Below are 19,965 nucleotides of genomic sequence, written 5' to 3'. Positions count from 1 at the left end.
TTAGATTATGAGGATAAACTTCCGATATGGAACTAAGGCCTACTGACCCAGAAGTGAAAATACTGCCAAATGAGCCAGGCTGATAATACATGTCCATTTGTTTTTAAACCCGAGTAGTTAGTTACAAGAATTTAAAACTATCTTCATACTCCCAATGTATCTTCTGCATTAATAAATCTGCATATTATATATAAAGGAAAGATAAAATAAGACTACTGCAAGCCATCTAAAACACTTGGGGGAACAGTGCAACATCCATTTTTGGATCTCCAGAGTGGAAGCTAGCTAATTCTATTAATAAAGACATTGAAGAAAAGGGAGAAAGTGTCTTCTGTCATCAGGGCAGCCATCAGTCTGTCAAGTGTGTCCACATAAAGTCTAAACACAAAGCTTCTTATCTGAAACCAACCAAAAGGTTTTTTCTGCTTTCATAATAGAGAGAGCCCACAGCCTTTTTGATCCCTGCTTCAGGAGCAGTCTCATATGACAATTAAATGGCAATTAATCTTTATATTTTAAACAAACCTTCAGATTTTTAGCACAGGTATTGGCAAGCCCACTTTGAAGAGAGCTCGAGACAAAATTCTTGGCACTTAGTTCTCATTAACCCGTTAATTGACACTCCTCTGAAGAGCCAATTAATGTACAATAGGTCCACGCAGCACCAACAATTACAGACCTTAAAAGATACAAATCAACGACAAATGCGACACAATCATATTCAAAGGTCGGCATTTTATATTCAGCACAGCTTCTATTTGACTTGGTCCTCAGGAACTTGGCTCAATTCAAAGTACGTTACAATAGTTCAGCAATAAACTACACGAATCCCCTACAAGGCAATAAACCACTCCTGTCCACTGAACAGAAGCCTCAAAACGAGGTGTTCTATTAATAACCAGAATATTTTGCCAAGTATTAGAGCTTATAAATATTTTTTAAAATACTTTCCCCATCTTTTCCTGCAACTGTCCCTTAATTTCTCTTCAACTAATTCCTTCTGTCTCCCCCTCTGTTTTGTAAATTTCTACTTATGCGGCTCGGTGTCAAATTTTTATCGCAGAATACTCCTGTGAAGCGCCTCGGGATATTTCACTACATTAACCGCGTTGTATAAATACAAGTTGTTATTGGTGCAGAAACAGTTTAAAATTAAAATGCATTTGCCCCACTGGAAATGGGGGGGATGTGTCTATCTCCATCTCTAAACCCCTGCCCTCGCAAGGTTTTGCTCCTGTTTTCTTTTCCTCTATATTCTTACGGGCAATATGCCAGAATCCCATACAAGGGCTTTGCTCCCCGCCCCCTCCCTCGAGTAGATGGGTATCAGGTTGAGGAAAATGGTGGGAATCTGTGGTGAGCTTCCACTCTCCTGAAAATTAAATAAAATGGCCACAAGTGCTCCAATAAATAATTCACTAGGGTTTAGCATCATCATCGATGAGTCCATCTGTTATTTTTCTGCAAACTCATTGCAGATCACATAAAAACAATGGACATCTTCAAAGCCCGATCTGCATGTTTCTGGCGGATGTCTTTCTCGCATGCTCAAAGGAGCAGGTTAAAATCGGAACCTGCGGGAAGAGCACGGGTGAGTCCCATGGGCGAATTTCAGTGCAGCATTTAAATCGGCCCTCAAAAGTTAGATGATGATTAGTTCGCACTGTGGATTCTGACCTTGCCCGTTTTTTTTTTAAACCCCAGGGTGACAATGCAACCTTTTAACCAATCAGGATACACTTGACATTTTTCAGGTTAATGACTTGGCGAGTGGCTCAATCGACAGAAAATCAGGATTTGTTCTGATTGGTTATAACTAATAAACAGCAACTTGAAATATATAAAACAGACCTACAGTGTTGCCTTTATCCTTATGTCTTGAAGTGTTTAGTGAGCATTTTTTTTAATACATTTATAACTTGTACAAGTATATCTTTATCTATTCATGACAGTAAATTTAGCACTTTGATAACTCAGGTGAAAGGCCGCAGCCAAAACAGGGGTAAGGTAGCACAGTGGTTATGTTACTGGACGAGTAATCCGAGACCTCGACTAATGATCCACCATGGCAGGTGGGGAATTTAAATTCAGTTAATGAAATAAATCTAGAATAAAAAGCTAATATCAGAAATGGTGACCATCAAACTACTGGATTGTCGTAAAAGCCCATCTGGTTCACTAATGTCCTTCATAAGAACATAACATAAGAACATAAGAATTAGGAACAGGAGTAGGCCATCTAGCCCCTCGAGCCTGCTCCGCCATTCAACAAGATCATGGCTGATCTGGCCGTGGACTCAGCTCCACTTACTGCCCGCTCCCCATAACCCTTAATTCTCTTATTGGTTAAAAATCTAACTGTGATTTGAATACATTCAATGAGCTAGCCTCAAATGCTTCCTTGGGCAGAGAATTCCACAGATTCACAACCCTCTGGGAGAAGAAATTCCTTCTCAACTCAGTTTTAAATTGGCTCCCCTGTATTTTGAGGCTGTGCCCCCTAGTTCTAGTCTCCCCAACCAGTGGAAACAACCTCTCTGCCTCTATCTTGTCTATCCCTTTCATTATTTTAAATGTTTCTATAAGATCACCCCTCATCCTTCTGAACTCCAACAAGTAAAGACCCAGTCTATTCAATCTATCATCATAAGGTAACCCCCTCATCTCCGGAATCAGCCTAGTGAATCGTCTCTGTACCCCCTCCAAAGCTAGTATATCCTTCCTTAAGAAAGGTGACCAAAACTGCACGCAGTACTCCAGGTGCGGCCTCACCAATACCCTATACAGTTGCAGCAGGACCTCCCTGCTTTTGTACTCCATCCCTCTCGCAATGAAGGCCAACATTTCATTTGCCTTCCTGATTACCTGCTGCACCTGCAAACTAACTTTTTGGAGAGTTTCATGCACAAGGACCCCCAGGTCCCTCTGCACCGCAGCATGTTGTAATTTCTCCCTATTCAAATAATATTCCCTTTTACTGTTTTTTTTCCAAGGTGGATGACCTCACATTTTCCGACATTGTATTCCATCTGCCAAACCTTAGCCCATTCGCTTAACCTATCTAAATCTCTTTGCAGCCTCTCTGTGCCCTCTACACAACCCGCTTTCCCACTAATCTTTGTGTCATCTGCAAATTTTGTTACACTACACTCTGTCCTCTCTTCCAGGTCATCTATGTATATTGTAAACAGTTGTGGTCCCAGCACCAATCCCTGTGGCACACCACTAACCACCGATTTCCAACCTGAAAAGGACCCATTTATCCCGACTCTCTGCTTTCTGTTAGCCAGCCAATTCTCTATCCATGCTAATACATTTCCTCTGATTCCACGTACCTTTACCTTCTGCAGTAACCTTTTGTGTGGCACCTTATCGAATGCCTTTTGGAAATCTAAATACACCACATCCATCGGTACACCTCTATCCACCATGCTCGTTATATCCTCAAAGAATTCCAGTAAATTAGTTAAACATGATTTCCCCTTCATGAATCCATGTTGCGTCTGCTTGATTGCACTATTCCTATCTAGATGTCCTGCTATTTCTTCCTTAATGATAGCTTCAAGCATTTTCCCCACTACAGATGTTAAACTAACCGGCCTATAGTTACCTGCCTTTTGTCTGCCCCCTTTTTTAAACAGAGGCGTTACATTAGCTGCTTTCCAATCCGCTGGTACCTCCCCAGAGTCCAGAGATTATAACGAATGCATCTGCTATAACTTCCGCCATCGCTTTTAATACCCTAGGATGCATTTCATCAGGACCAGAGGACTTGTCTACCTTGAGTCCCATTAATCTGTCCAGCATTACCCCCTTAGTGATAGTGATTGTCTCAAGGTCCTCCCTTCCCACATTCCCGTGACCAGCAATTTTTGGCGTGGTTTTTGTGTCTTCCACTGTGAAGACCGAAGCAAAATAATTGTTTAAGGTCTCAGCCATTTCCACATTTCCCATTATTAAATCCCCCTTCTCATCTTCTAAGGGACCAACATTTACTTTCGTCACTCTTTTCCGTTTTATATATCGGTAAAAGCTTTTACTATCTGTTTTTATGTTTTGCGCAAGTTTACTTTCGTAATCTATCTTTCCTTTCTTTATTGCTTTCTTAGTCATTCTTTGCTGCATTTAAAATGTTCCCAATCTGCTAGTTTCCCACTAACCTTGGCCACTTTATACACATTGGTTTTTAATTTGATACTCTCCTTTATTTCCTTGGTTATCCACGGCTGGTTATCCCTTCTCTTACCGCCCTTCTTTTTCACTGGAATATATTTTTGTTGAGCTGTTCCTCAATTGTGCCACCGTTTAGTCTGTGTTTCCTGTCTACTTTAGCCAACTCTGCCCTCATCCCACTGTAGTCCCCTTCAGGGAAGGAAAACCTGCCGTCCTTACCCGGTCTGGCCTATGTGTGACTCCAGACCCACAGCAATGTGGTTGACACTTAACTGCCCTCTGAAATGGCCCAGTGCGACACTCAGTTGTTTCAAGAAGGCGGCTCATCACCACCTCCTCAAGAGCAATTAGGAATGGGCAATAAATGCTATCCTTGCCAGCGATGCCCACGTCCCATGATCAAATAAAAACTTTCTTTCGGGGATTTAATAAATTGTTGTGGGTTTCCAGCAGTTTCAATGTTTACTTCAGTTTACCAGTACTCATGGTTTTGTTTTCATTTTAACACTTTAATGTTTCTTACCTGAATACTTCCCCATAACTGCTTTCAATTGTTGCGGTGTAATTGTGCTTGTTCTCTGATGTCAATTATACCTTTCTCCTGTTCCTTTCACGAATTAATCATACTTTTATAACCCCACTCTACACCAATGCAGGAATTTTAATTAAACACACTTTTACATTACTGTCCTATTTTTGAGTTTGGTTTTGGGAGGGTGATCTAAACATGCCATTCTTCCCCATTTATATTATTCATCTGGTACGCTCTCCATTGGCCTTTATAGGTCACCGTGAAATGTGCATGTGTGGAGTGTTAGGATATCATTACGCACAAATGTCATAATGTACAACTTCAGGTTGTTTAAATTCAGAATGGTGTAAGCCTGGGAATTAACACGTTGAAAAGCAATCGCATGTCACAACCTCACAGTGAGTCTTGAAAAGGTATTAGAGTAAAGTAGTCCATAAAAGAGTTTAAGAACATAAGATTTAGAAGCAGGAGTAGGCCATACGGCCCCTCGAGCCTGCTCCACCCATTGAATAAGATCATGGCTGATCTTTAATCTCAATTCCACTTTCCTGCCCGATCCCCATATCCCTTGATTCAGCTGGAGTCCAAAAATCTATCTATATTAGCCTTGAATATATTCAACGACTGAGCATCCACAGCCCTTTAGCGCAGAGAATTCCAAAGATTCGCAATCCTCCGAGTGAAACAATTCCTCCTCATCTCAGTCTTAAATGGCTGACCCCTTATCCTGAGATTGTGCCCCCTGGTTCTAGACACTCCAGCCAGAGGGAAACAACCTCTCAGCATCTATCCTGTCAATTCCCCTCAGAATCTTATATGTTTGACTGAGAAAGAGGTTTTTGTTGATTTCAGTGCTGACCTATTTCTGTTCATCTGCGTGACACAAGAATCCATCATTGCCCCATCCCATTTCTTTCTCACCTACATCCTGCCCTCGGTTACATAAACTGCAGGCACAGGGTTAGATACCAGAGGCATGCTGTTGACACCCAGCTCTCTTTCCACCACTTCTAAGAGTCAGCTTGGCATTGGTCATACATTTGTCTCTCGAGTCAGAGGGTTGGAGATCCAAGATCTGAATACAGGCTGGCACTTCAGAGCAGTAGAGGAAGTTCTTCACCGTCAGAGGTGCCGCCTTTCAATTAAGATGCTAAACCGTCTTCCTGTGCAGGTGAATGCAAGAGATCCCACGGCAGGTTTTTTTTTTTAAAAAAGGAGGGTGTTCTTCTTGTGTCCCTCAACCAACATCTGTCCGTCAAACCAAAGCAGACTAAGTGTCATTTACCTTGTATATCAACATGAATCTTCTAAAGAGGAGAGAAAACTGAAAAAAAGTGTTTTCTGCAGGCCGCAGTTTTGCACTGAAGCGAATTACTTAGAACGAAAATTTTGAAAACCCATTCATTCGTGAACTAGAAATCACTTGTCTCAGTCAATGCTATTCCATACAAGCAGCATTCTTCACTTAAACTTATGCTACGTACGTTTGAAAGTTCATTGGAGAGGTCCACATCAGGCCCCGGTCTGGGAGTGTCTGACGGAGTTGGTTCTTGTACAGAAACGACAGGTGTCACTTCCACCTTCACATCTTCCAACAGGCAGGCTACATCTCTTTCACTCTCAATGGTGTCTGTATCTTGCTGCCAAGACTTGTCTTGCAAAGGCATAGTATCCGGCTGTACTGGATCCGCAGACATATTTGCTGTGTGCTAATGTAACATAATGCTTATTAACAAGATGTTTCAATGGCTCTGCAATTATTCAAAACACTGCTATTGATTAAAATACAAAGCTCTTTTGGCCCAACTCTCCCGAGTTAAAGCTGTACAAAGACAATTTAGATTTGCTTCCATTTAGATACTAATTAGATTAGAAGCACCTTGTAAGTGGGGAGATTCTGTTGCAGGCTGTAAAAGAGAAGGCAGCTGTAGAGGAAAGTGCTTACATGTAAAATAATACCCCTTCATATTACAGAACCATTTATAGTTGAATTAGAACACCCTAGCTGTGGAATACACCCTAGTTACATGGCAGGGTGGATTTGTAAGCACTGGTGGCAGCATACAATTAACTGCGGGTGCATAGTGTGGTCACGGGCCTTTTCCGACAGCTGAGGAAGGTAAATACTGGCTAGCTGAAGGAAAGTCAGATACCACAACTTGCATTTGTATAGTGCCTTGAGCGCAAAACAGCCCAAAGCACTTCACAAAGCATAATCAAAACAAAAATGGATGTTGAGCCAAAGGAGTGATTGGGAGAGGTGACCAAAAGCTTGGTCAAAGATCTGGGTTTTAAGGAGGGTGTTGAAGGAGGTGAAGAGGCAGAGGGGTTTCAGAAGGGAATTCCAGGGCTTAGACTGCTAATTAATGGGCAGGATGAGTGCTCAGCCTCCCTGCCCACAGCCAGCAAACCAGTAACACCTTCTCTTTCACAGGAAACACTGGAGCTGGGGTGTTCAAACTGCAACCTACAGGTCACACGTTGTCCACGAGCCCTCGCAATCCAGCCTATGAAGCCCTGGGAACTCCATAGGTACTTATTTGTACTGTTTGAATTTTATGGGCACCGAGGGCTTGGCAAAGACTGTTCTCAGCACTGCTGCACAACTGTAAAATCAGAACACCAAAACAAAAATTAGAATTTACAAATTAATGGGAACATAGATTTAAAGTTGACATGTGAACCCGAGGTTCTATGGTATGCATCTAACTGGTCCAAGATGACAAACAGCTGAATGCACAAGCTTTACTGGTATCTAGGAAATAACTGGTTAAATGGGAACTTTTCTTTTGCAGATGTGTCCCGCTTATCAGACTCTCACTGTACCAGAATTCCATGAATTAGAGGCACAGTGCTGCAATTGAAAGTTATAACAATACACCTGAGGATTAAAAAGTAACTGAGTGCGTTATAAGGCATAAAGTCAACGGCAATATTGCACACTCGATAATACTTCTGAAATCTAAGTAATACCTTTATAGCCGAACAAATACAGTCAATATTAAATTCAGTTCACCAGTATTAAGAGTACAAAACCTGCATTGTGCTTTTTTGCAATTTATAATTGTTCAGATATCCATCACTAAAGATTATTAACCACTGAATTAGCATGAAATATTGCAATCATGTGTTTTATTAAATTTGTACTCATCAAGGTGAGATGCATCAGTGTTATAATACTTTCAATTTCGAGAACCCAGTGTCAGCATCATGCACTCTCAAATCATTATATTCTAACACATTCAAAATTTTAGCCCAAAGAATGTAATACAATTAAAATCATTGTCACCCAACCATTCAGTAGCTAATGGTTGGGTGCCAACACATACACTAACCCTGGAAACAAACTGGCCTCTGAAGCAACTCACTGAGAGAAACTTTAAGAGCCAAGAATTTAAACATTCATAATACCCAACATAAAATGTCAATTTAATACAAATGTGTCGGTCTCGTGGGCTCTTGAAACATTCCCCACTTCTGAGTGAATTACTAATTTATGATATATACCAGACATAGAATTTTTTTTATCAGTGCAGGCTATTTCTTATAAACCTGTGGTAATCGCATCATGGTCGACAATTATTTTCTGTAAATGCCACCACACATTAAGGACACGGAGTGAGCGGACAGATGAAGATGGGACGCTGATTGAAATCAGAGTAAACCGGCTGGCTCTGATGCAATTGAAACAATACACAATATATTCAGATACCAAGGACTTGGATGCACTGCCCAGTGTAAGACTGAGCTATACAGAGCAAATAGTGGCAGTAAAATCCATTCGCTGAAGGACTGTACTGAACCCAGTGTTTATTTTTGGCATGGTCAGTTTTTTTGTGGTGCCAGCCTGGATACGAGAAGGGATGCCTAATCAAAAAGAGAAATTAAATTGGGCAGATGGAGAAACAGAATTTTTATTTTAATGAAAAAAAGTCAATGCAATATTTGAAATCCAACAACATAATTACGTCTCTCGGTAGGTCATTTGTTTTAACAAGTAACAAGGGTTACAACACTGTTGGAACTAGGAGCCATCTTTCAAATGTGAACGATGAATGTTTTCTAGACAAATGCAGTCAGCATTTGACTAGAAAACAGCCAATCCTACTTAGACTAGACTGATGTATCTTCTAATACATTCCATTACACCCAAGTCATGTCTCCTTGCCTCTCTCCTGCTCAAGGAGCATTTTGTTTCTGGCCACTTTTCTTCTTGACGCCTGACTATTCAGCCAAGGTCTCATTTCTCCCTCCTTCTGAGGCTCCTCGCTTTGCTTCCTGATCCGAAAGTTTATTTTTGCTTCTCCCCTCTCTAATCACACCACCAAATGAAACTTGGCTAAAGGGATCAAGGGGTATGGAGAGAAAGCAGGAAAGGGATACTGAGGTGAATGATCAGCCATGATCTTATTGAATGGTGGTGCAGGCTCGAAGGACCGAATGGCCTACTCCTTTTCCCTACCACGTGCTCTCCTGAGCCCATCCAGATTTCCCTCTCCCTCGGAGGCTCCGCATTAATGCTTCCAAAGCTGTCCTCCACAAATTTATCTTTGCTCCCTTCCAGCATCTGTTCCTGCTGCTGACTCTCCTGAACTAGGGCCTCAACTTCTCTCTTCCTTCATTTAAATCCAACTCCAGCAGAAGGCAAGAAGTCCAAGTTTACTTAATTAATTTTACCTGATTCTACATTCTCTGCAGTTGCTTACTCGTTTAATTAATTATTTGTCATGCAGATTGCCCACCCATTCCTTATTCTCCGAGGCCTCCTTTAATGTATTCCTTTGATACTAGCCTGTTTATTTAATGTAATTAATTAGCCAACCGCTCGACTTTAACTGCTAAGCAGACCTGACTCCCCACCAGAAGGAGGAATGTCACCACAGTTGCAAGCAATATGCAGATAACATATTGCAAACCAGTACAGACCTCGACTGTACAATGTGTGTGCAATGTCACAGGGGGTCAACTAGAAGAAACGGAAAATTATAATTAAACAAAAAATTGTGTTACTACTCAAACTTTCCAAACCTGACAATTTTCCATTAAAAATTCAGCGTAATTATTGCAATTCACAATCACAGCACAATTGGAAAACAGTTTCACAAATAAATATCCACTTATTGTTGATCTTGGTGCCTTTAAAGAAAATTGCATATTCATTTATAACCTTAATTTATTTAATTAGATGATGTCACGATGATTACATGAAAGCAAGTGCAATACAACTTGCTAAAACCGTGCTAATAATTAGCTGTCTCTAGCTTCTTAAAAACATTTCAGGAACAGCTCACTGTCAACATGAAACATTGCTAAATATTACAATTTGTTTACTTTGATGTAGCTAGTACATACCTCCTTAAGGCTGTCCACAGTCGTGTCTTCATCTTGGTTAATTAACTTTTCTGGTGTATCTGCCACACTCTCGGAACTGGGACTAGTTTGTTCAAATTCTATTTTTCCATTCTCGGAGACTGAGAATCCATTCTCCTTATCACTGTCATCCTTAAGACTCAGGTACGCAGTGCCTGAAGTCTTCGCACTGGCATTAGCAGCCATTGTGGCAGAACGTGACCGAGTAGCTCTCCCGCGCTGCACCGTCTCCCATCCTTCCTTATCTTTCCTCTCTGTAGAAAAATGAACAAAGAGAATATGTTGGCAAAATGTAGTGTCAACCTATAGCTGCATGATCGGAAAAACAGCACCACAGAATATCAAGGAGTAAAGTTCACACCCATGAACACTACGAGTTCCCAGTCTCAGTTGTACAATGGACAGAATTATCCAAACAAATTCATACATTTTACTCGTGGAGATCAAAAAGAAATCACCGAGGCATTTCTCAAGCCCCTCATTATAGCTTACACTCTCAGCTGCCTATTGCACAAGCAATCTAAACAAAGGAGGAAAATAATTAAAGATATACAAAAAAACTTAAGACAACTGGTTCAAATTAACCAATCTGCCTTCTGTCTATGACTGTGTCAATCTAAACTTTCTGGGAAGGCTTTTCTGACGACTCCGTTGGTAAATACACTCCGATAAAAAAACATAAATTGACAATTAAATTGTTGTCGCTATTCAAACTTTGCTGACCTGAAAATTTGCCACTAAAAATTCTATATAATTGTTTCTATTGAGTAAGGGGTAACTTAACAAAAATGGTATTGTTGAGCATTGTTAGTGACTAGTCTAATGGGTAAAGGCAGCAGGCATTGCAACTCCAGAAGATGCCAGGTCTGATTGTCAGTCAGGCAGCAAAAGGTAAACCTGACTGGCCACATGGCTAGGGGGATGGAGGGCAGGATAAGGCTCAGCTGTGATGGTCCCCATGATTAAATAGCTCGGTATCAGCTATGGCTCAATAGGTAGCACACTCGCCTGAGTCAGGAGGTTGTGGGTTCAAGTCCCACTCCAGGGATTTGAGCACATAAATCTAGGCCAACACTCCAGTGCGGTACTGAGGGAGTGCTGCACTGTCAGAGGTGCCGTCTTCTGGATGGGATGTTAAACCGAGGCCCCGCCTGCTCTCACAGGTGAATGTAAAAGATCCCATGGCACTACTTCGAAGAAGAGCAGGAGAGTTCTCCCCCATGTCCTGGTCAATATTTATCCCTCAATCAACATAACAAAAACAGATTATCTGGTCATCACATTGCTGTTTGTGGGAGCTTGCTGAGCACAAATTGGCTGCCGCATTTCCTACATTACAACAGTGACTACACTCCAAAAGTATTTCATTGGCTGTAAAGCACTTTGAGACGTCCGCTGGTCGTGAAAGGTGCTCTATAAATGCAAGTCTTTATTTCTTTCTATTAAGGGCAAGAATTGCAAGGCTTTACTTGAAGCCTTAATAGACACACACATGCTGGGTGTAGAGTCAGAGCCAGAATATGACCAATGCTCATGTGTAACAAGACGATGTACTGGCAGTGAAGCCTCACGATCTTTGCCCTTAATTGTCTAGGCTTGTGAAGGGCAATCAATTGTTTTGGTACCAGAAGGCTAGGAATGTTCAGAGAACAAGAGTCAGTGCCGAAAGGAGACAAGGGAATAAAAGAGTCAAAAATAAAATTAACGAGTAAGCATAGCAAATGACGCATATTATGCAGAAGTTATTTTTCTGCAGAGGAGATTGTTCTATTTCTACAGCTGCTGCATCTATCAGAGATGCTAAATAAAAGAATATCAGTTTTCATCATCACCCACAAATCTGGTCATTGCTCTCAAATATCAGAACCTCTGCTATGGTGGGCCTATAACTTTCCCAGCTACCTTATATACTTATATAGTAGTCATGCACAAGCTATGCACAACTGTAGACATAGCAGATTTTTGTGAACTGCCAGCTTTCACCCAGTATGCATTATAAACACATGGAGACCACCCAATCTGAAGATGAAGCTCATATCAGTATTGAGCATCTGTACAATATCAACACTGTGTGACCTTTAAATGATGATTTTTTTTTTTAAATTGGAAGGTTTGCATCAGCCTGGAGGTAATAATGTTGGGTGAATCACCCTGAGTCAATCTTGTGTGGCCAAGACCGACAAGAGAGGCTGGAAGCAGGCCGACCTAAAGGTAGTGAGAAAAACAATTTAGAAAGAAGACCGGAGGTAGACATTTGCACAAATGTATATGTTTTTGATGAGTCAGGCAGAAAAGAAGATCAGGGAGATTATGCTAGAACTGTATACAAAAATAATTAGACCAGAATTTTAGTACTGCATACAGTTCCAGTCACCACATTACAGGAAAGATGTGATTGCACTAGAGAAGGTATGGAGGAGATTTACAAAGATGTTGTCAGGACTGGAACATTTTAGCTATGAGGAAAGATTGGATAGGCTGGGGTTGTTTTCTTTGGAACAGAGGAGGCTGAGGGGAGATTTAATTGAGGGATATAAAATTATGAGGGGCCTAGTTAGAGTGGATAAGAAGGACCTATTTCCCTTAGCAGAGGAGTCAATAATCAGGGGACATAGATTTAAAGTTGTTGGTGGAAGGATTAAAGAGGAGATGAGGGAAAAAGATTTCACCCAGAGGGTGGTGGGGGTCTGGAACTCACTGCCTGAAAGGGTGGTAGAGGCAGAAACCCTCATCACATTTAAAAAAGTACTTGAATGTGCACTTCAAGAGCCGTGACCTAGAGGGCTAAGGACCTTGTGCTGGAAGGTGGGATTGGGCTGGGTAGCTCTTTTTCGACCAACATGAACACGGTGGGCCGAATGGCCTCCTTCTGGGACGTTATTTTTCTATGATTATATGATAAGAGGATTCAGAGACTGGATTTGAACAGTTAACCACAAGGCGATAATTGATATTAATGTGTCAGCAGCCACACCAATGGGATGGACCCTACCAATCGGGCAGAACAGTGCAGTTGACGAGCTAATGGAGATGGAGTGGGAGGGAAAAGAGAATTAATATAAAGAAGTAGCAATATTGTTTAAAGCATAAGTCTCAATCTGCAACATGCTAAAAGGAAGGAATTTGGATTGGTGCTTGGGACAGTAGCACAGCTTCCTCTCGGGACAGCGGCTTGGCTGTTTCAGCCTGCTTGGAAGTTTGGTGTGCTGCTGCAGCACTGCTTAATGTCAGGAGATTCCCAATTAAAAGGACATTGGTAAAATATGGCATAAACTATAAACAGCTATCAATCTGTGAATAGTTGCTCTCCAGCTGCAAGATTTTCAATTAAACTAGAAGCTTGTGGGGTTTTTCAATGTTGAGGGAAAAAATTGAATTGTTGGAAAGAAATGTTTCAGATTGAGGTTTAAGAACCCCACTGGAGGGAGGGATTACAGCTCTCTCCAATTGGAAACCGGATGCAAATACTTCATTCAATACTTCGTGGCTCACATTTCCAATGCAATTGGTTTACCCGAAGCAAAGGAACACACATACACTCAAGAGAAATCTTTCAGGGAATTTATCAAGGAAGCAATTCCCATATGGCAACATACGATCTTGGTCTTTTGTAACCAATTAGAATGTCTCCTTAAAGTGCATTAAGGTGCAAGTCAATACTTAACATATGGCCAGTTCTGTTACATTTTCTTGGAATTCCCAAACCATCTCTTGAACTATCCATTTTTGTGGGAATTAAATGAATCTTTAGCACGAAACATAATTTTAATCTTTCTCAATCTCCAGTGAATTTGATTACATTTAGAGATAAAAATCACCCCTCTGGTGCCTTCGTTTGGCTTTGCTATCATCTCACTTTAAGCCTTGGGGAGGGGGATCTCAGAATTAGAGAAGTAAATAACTCATCTTCAGCATCCGTACCATATTGACCAACGCATGCTGTGTGTCAACCAACATGGTTTCAGCCATGGCTCAGCTGGTAACACTCTGCATCCCAATCAGAAGGTTGTGGGTGAGGGTTCCCAACCCTCCAGAAATGACCGGGAGTTTCCCGGAATCGAGGGTACCTCTTCCGAGCACTGCCTCCAGTAGCCCAGGAGATCGACTATTAAATTCCCGCCACAGTGCACACCCACCTCTCCTCCCTGCGTCATCACCGTCTGCTATTAAAACCTCAGGTTCAGTGACGTCACCCGACCACCACCGCTGAGAGCCACTACCACGTATAGCATAGTCAGCAGAGGGCTGAAGAGTTGTAAATCGGTAATCGGGAAAAATGGAGACCGATTTTTAGCTATGAGGAAAGATTGGATAGGCTGGAGTTGTTTACTTTGGAACAGAGGAGGCTGAGGGGAAACCTGATTGAGGTGTATGACATTATGAAGGGTCTGGATAGAGTGGATAGGAAGGACCTATTTCCCTTAGCAGAGGGGTCAACAACTAGATTTAAAGTAATTGGTAGGAGGTTTAGAGGGGATTTGAGGGGAACTTTTTTCACCCAGAGGGCGGTGGGGGGTCTGGAACTCACTGCCTGAAAGGGTGATAAGAGGGAGAAACCCTCCCCACATTTAAAAAGTACTTGGATATGCACTTGAAGTGCCGTAACCTACAGGGCTACGGACCAAGAGCTGGAAAGTGGGATTAGGTTGGATAGCTGTTGACCGGCACAGAGGTAATGGGCCAAATGGCCTCCTTTCGTGCTGTAAATTCTATGATAAAGACACTGATAAGGAGACACCATCAGGTGAGGATCCCTTTATAAAATCAACAGAAAAGAGATGGTTGAAAAAGCTCTGGGTCATTAGTGCCTTCTGCGTCCAAAGACCTCACACAAACTTTCCTAAGTCTTAGAAACTATGGGCCCAAGTTTCCACACGATAAAAAACGGGCGCCCCTCCAAGCTGGGCGCCTGTTTTTCGCGCCGAAAACGGTGCCGGAAAAAAAACACGCGATTCTGGAGTGCCCTGCAGCTCCATGTCTGCTTGGCGCGGCGCCCAGGGGGCGGAGCCTACCACTCGCGCCGATTTTGTAAGTGGGAGGGGGCGGGTACCATTTAAATTAGTTTTTTTCCTGCCGGCAACCCTGCGCGTGCGTGTTGGAGCGTTCGCGCAGTGTGAAAGAAACATTGGCACTCGGCCATTTTTGTAGTTCTTTGTAGCTGTTTAATTTTTGAACATTTTTTAATAAAAACACATTACCATCAGCACATCAGCACTGAGGCTTCTTGCAGCAGTGAGAAGGCTGCAGGAAGCCTCAGAAAGTTGAGACAGCCGTTTCCCTCCCCCCCCCCCCCCCGCCCGCCGTCGGGAACGGCTCCCCCCCCCCCCCCCCCCCCCCACCCCCCACCCCCCCCCCACGGGAACGAACGGCTGCCTCAACTTGTGAGGCTTCCTGCAGCATTCGCCCTGGCTGAAGCACTTTCACACAGGTAGGAAGATGGTTTATTTAATCTTTTCTTTGCTTATAAATGTTTATTCAGGTTGGATTTATTTGTATAAGTATAAATAAGGATTTATTATAGAATTTAATGACTTCCCTTCCCCCCCCCACCTCGTTCTGGACGCCTAATTTGTAACCTGCGCCTGATTTTTTAATGTGTAGACAAGGTTTTTTCAGTTCTACAAAAATCTTCACTTGTTCCATTCTAAGTTAGTTTGGAGTACGTTTTCACTGTGGAAACTTTGAAATCAGGCGTCAGTGGCCGGACACGCCCCCTTTTGAAGAAAAAATTCTGTTCCAAAGTGAAACTGTTCTAACTGACTAGAACTGCAGAAAAAAATTGTGGAGAATTGCGATTTCTAAGATAGTCCGTTCTCCACCAGTTGCTCCTAAAAATCAGGCGCAAATCATGTGGAAACTTGGGCCCATAGAAACATAAATTGACACTAAGTTGGGTGGCAGTGTGAGCTGTGAGGAGGATGCTATGAGGCTGCAGAGCGACTTGGATAGGTTAGGTGAGTGGGCAAATGCATGGCAGATGAAGTATAATGTGGATAAATGTGAGGTTATCCACTTTGGTGGTAAAAACAGAGAGACAGACTATTATCTGAATGGTGACAGATTAGGAAAAGGGGAGGTGCAACGAGACCTGGGTGTCATGGTACATCAGTCATTGAAGGTTGGCATGCAGGTACAGCAGGCGGTTAAGAAAGCAAATGGCATGTTGGCCTTCATAGCGAGGGGATTTGAGTACAGGAGCAGGCAGGTATTGCTACAGTTGTACAGGGCCTTGGTGAGGCCACACCTGGAGTATTGTGTACAGTTTTGGTCTCCTAACCTGAGGAAGGACATTCTTGCTATTGAGGGAGTGCAGCGAAGGTTCACCAGACTGATTCCCGGGATGGCGGGACTGACCTATCAAGAAAGACTGGATCAACTGGCCTTGTGTTCACAAGAATGAGGGGACCTCATAGAAACGTTTAAAATTCTGATGGGTTTAGACAGGTTAGATGCAGGAAGAATGTTCCTAATGTTGGGGAAGTCCAGAACCAGGGGACACAATCTAAGGATAAGGGGTAAGCCATTTAGGACTGAGATGAGGAGAAACTTCTTCACCCAGAGAGTGGTGAACCTGTGGAATTCTCTACCACAGAAAGTTGTTGAGGCCAATTCACTAAATATATTCAAAAAGGAGTTAGATGAAGTCCTTACTACTAGGGGGATCAAGGGGTATGGCGAGAAAGCAGGAATGGGGTACTGAAGTTGCATGTTCAGCCATGAACTCATTGAATGGCGGTGCAGTCTAGAAGGGCCGAATGGCCTACTCCTGCACCTATTTTCTATGTTTCTATTTCACTTCAGAATTGTTGCAACGTCTCTTAAAACACATGAAAATATCCAAGTTTGAAAAACAAAGCTACTTTATCAGTATTTGTTATGCTCACTTCATGATTTCAGTGGCACATATAGAAATTTAATTTTAAACCTCGTCAGCATGGAGTGTTATCTGGCTTAAACAGGATTATTCACAATTTTGCTGCAGGTATGTTTTTGATTATGGGTGGCTCTATACTGTGCAGCAACTATATGTATGGTTAATTCAAAATAAATATGTAACATTTGACAACTTCTAATAGCCAATAAAGGAGTTCAATTCTCTATAAAAAGACCTTTAAAAGTATTCTTATTTATTCACCTTCGTTTTGGGCAATTTACGTAGCAGAAATTGTACAATTTGCCCTCCATCCTAAAGCGAATACAACAACAGCTTGTATTTATATAGCCCCTTTAATGTAGTGAAACTTCCCAAGGTGCTTCACAGGAGTACTATGAGAGAAAAAAAAAATTGACACTAAGCCACATAAGGAGAAATTAGGGCAGGTGATCAAAAGCTTGGTCAAAGAGGTAGGTTTTAAGGAGCGTCTTGAAGGAGGAGAGAGAGGTCGAGAGGCGGAGAGGTTTGGGCAGGGAGTTCCAGAGCTTAGGGCCTAGGCAACAGAAGGCAAAGCCACCAATGGTTCACTCCTTTCTTCAAGTTCCTGATGGCATATGTAAGCGTAGAAGCAAACAAGGTATTAAGCAAGATGGGAACTAGAACACAACGCTGTTTGACTCCATTGGGGACAGGGAATGGACTGGAAACTTCACCATCTTCAATGACTCCTGACATCATGCCTTCACGGGACTGGCGGGGATTATCTGGATCAATAATTCAGAACAATTACTGCAGAAGATTAATATTTGCACCAGTATTAATGGCTGCCAATCCATGTGCGCTTGGACTGAACACAGCAAGTTCAGCGAGGTGAGAAAAGCTGAAATATTTGTTACGATTTCTCTGTACTTTTTTTTGATACAAAGGACAAGTAAGAGGGAAGAATCTGGCCTCAGTCTACAAATAGGTCAGTGTGGACGTGCTCCGCCACCCTGTTTCATGGTACTAATAATAACTTTTATTTATAGAGCACCTGTAACGTAGCAAAATATCCCAAGGCACTTCACAACAGTGTTACAAGATAAAACGGATATGATGTAATTGGCATCACGGAGACATGGCTCCAGGGTGACCAAGGCTGGGAACTCAACATCCAGGGCTATTCAACATTTATGAAGGATAGGCAGAGAGGAAAAGGAGGCAGGGTGGCATTGCTGGTTAAAGAGGAAATTAATGCAATAGTAAGGAGGGACATTAGCCTGGATGATGTGGAATCGGTATGGGTGGAGCTGCAGAATTCCAAAGGGCAGAAAGCGCTAGTGGGAAGTGTGTACAAACCACTAAACAGTAGTAGAGGTTGGGGACAGCATCAAACAAGAAATAAGGGATGCGTGCAATAAAGGTACAGCAGTTATCATGGGCGACTTTAATCTACATATTGATTGGGCTAACCAAACTGGTAGCAATGCGGTGGAGGAGGATTTCCTGGAGTATATTAGGGATGGTTTTCTCGACCAATATGTCGAGGAACCAAATAGAGAGCTGGCCATCCTAGACTGGGTGATGTGTAATGAGAAGGGACTAATTAGCAATCTTGTTGTGCGAGGCCCCTTGGGTAAGAGTGACCATAACATGGTAGAATTCTTTACTAAGATGGAGAGTGACACAGTTAATTCGGAAACTAGGGTTCTGAACTTAACGAAAGGTAACTTCGACGGTATGAGGCGTGAATTGGCTAGAATAGACTGGCAAAGGATACTTAAAGGGTTGACGGTGGATAAGCAATGGCAAACATTTAAAGATCACATGGATGAACTTCAGCAATTGTACATCCCTGTCTGGAGCAAAAATAAAACGGGGAAGGTGGCTCAACCGTGGCTAACAAGGGAAATTAAGGATAGTGTTAAAGCCAAGGAAGAGGCATATAATTTGGCTAGAAAAAGCAACAAACCTGAGGACTGGAAGAAATTTAGAATTCAACAGAGGAAGACTAAGGGTTTAATTAAGAGGGGGAAAATAGAGTACGAAAGAAAGCATGTAGGGAATATAAAAACTGACTGCAAAAGCTTCTATAAATATGTGAAGAGAAAAAGATTAGTGAAGACAAACGTAGGTCCCTAGCAGTCGGATTCAGGTGAATTTATAATGGGAACAAAGAAATGGCAGGCCAATTGAACAAGTACTTCGGCTCTGTCTTCACGAAGGAAGACACAAATAATCTTCCGAATGTACTAGGGGACAGTGGGTCTAGTGAGAAGGAGGAACTGAAGGATATCCTTATTAGGCAGGAAATTGTGTTAGGGAAATTGATGGGATTGAAGGCCGATAAATCCCCGGGGCCTGATAGTCTGCATCCCACAGTACTTAAGGAAGTGGCCCTAGAAATAGTGGATGCATTGGTGATCATTTTCCAACAGTCTATCGACTCTGGATCAGTTCCTATGGACTGGAGGGTAGCAAATGTAACACCAATTTTTTAAAAAGGGAGAGAGAAAACGGGTAATTATAGACCAGTTAGCCTGACATCAGTAGTGGGGAAAATGTTGGAATCAATCATTAAGGATGAAATAGCAGCGCATTTGGAAAGCAGTGACAGGATCGGACCAAGTCAACATGGATTTATGAAAGGGAAATCATGCTTGACGAATCTTCTGGAATTTTTTGAGGATGCAACTAGCAGAGTGGACAAGGGAGAACCAATGGATGTGGTGTATTTGGACTTTCAAAAGGCTTTTTACAAGGTCCCGCGCAAGAGATTGGTGTGCAAAATCAAAGTGCATGGTATTGGGGGTAATATACTGACGTGGATAGAGAACTGGTTGGCAGACAGGAAGCAGAGAGTCGGGATAAACTGGTCCTTTTCAGAATGGCAGGCAGTGACTAGTGGAGTGCCGCAGGGCTCAGTGCTGGGTCCCCGGCTCTTTACAATATACATTAATGATTTAGATGAAGGAATTGAGTGCAATATCTCCAAGTTTGCGGATTACACTAAACTGGGTGGCGGTGTGAGCTGTGA

At 42.3% G+C, this 19,965-nt stretch overlaps 1 protein-coding gene across 2 annotated transcripts in view; it reads right to left on the bottom strand.

The window, feature by feature from the left end:
- Window positions 1-19,965, bottom strand: part of scaper (S-phase cyclin A-associated protein in the ER) — a 393,511-nt gene that overhangs the window by 283,554 nt on the left and 89,992 nt on the right. For both annotated transcript variants that reach the window (XM_070865008.1, XM_070865007.1), the window contains 2 exons: window positions 10,058-10,329; window positions 6,190-6,414 (listed from right to left, as the gene is read on the bottom strand). In XM_070865008.1, coding sequence (XP_070721109.1) covers window positions 6,190-6,414; window positions 10,058-10,329 — 497 coding nt within the window. The remainder of the gene's footprint in view (window positions 1-6,189; window positions 6,415-10,057; window positions 10,330-19,965) is intronic.

The sequence above is a fragment of the Pristiophorus japonicus genome, chromosome 21 (assembly GCF_044704955.1).
Source record: "Pristiophorus japonicus isolate sPriJap1 chromosome 21, sPriJap1.hap1, whole genome shotgun sequence".
NCBI classification, from domain to species: Eukaryota; Metazoa; Chordata; class Chondrichthyes; family Pristiophoridae; genus Pristiophorus; species Pristiophorus japonicus.
The sequence above is the reverse complement of the archived record's forward strand: the minus strand, read 5'-3'. Positions and strand labels throughout refer to the sequence as shown.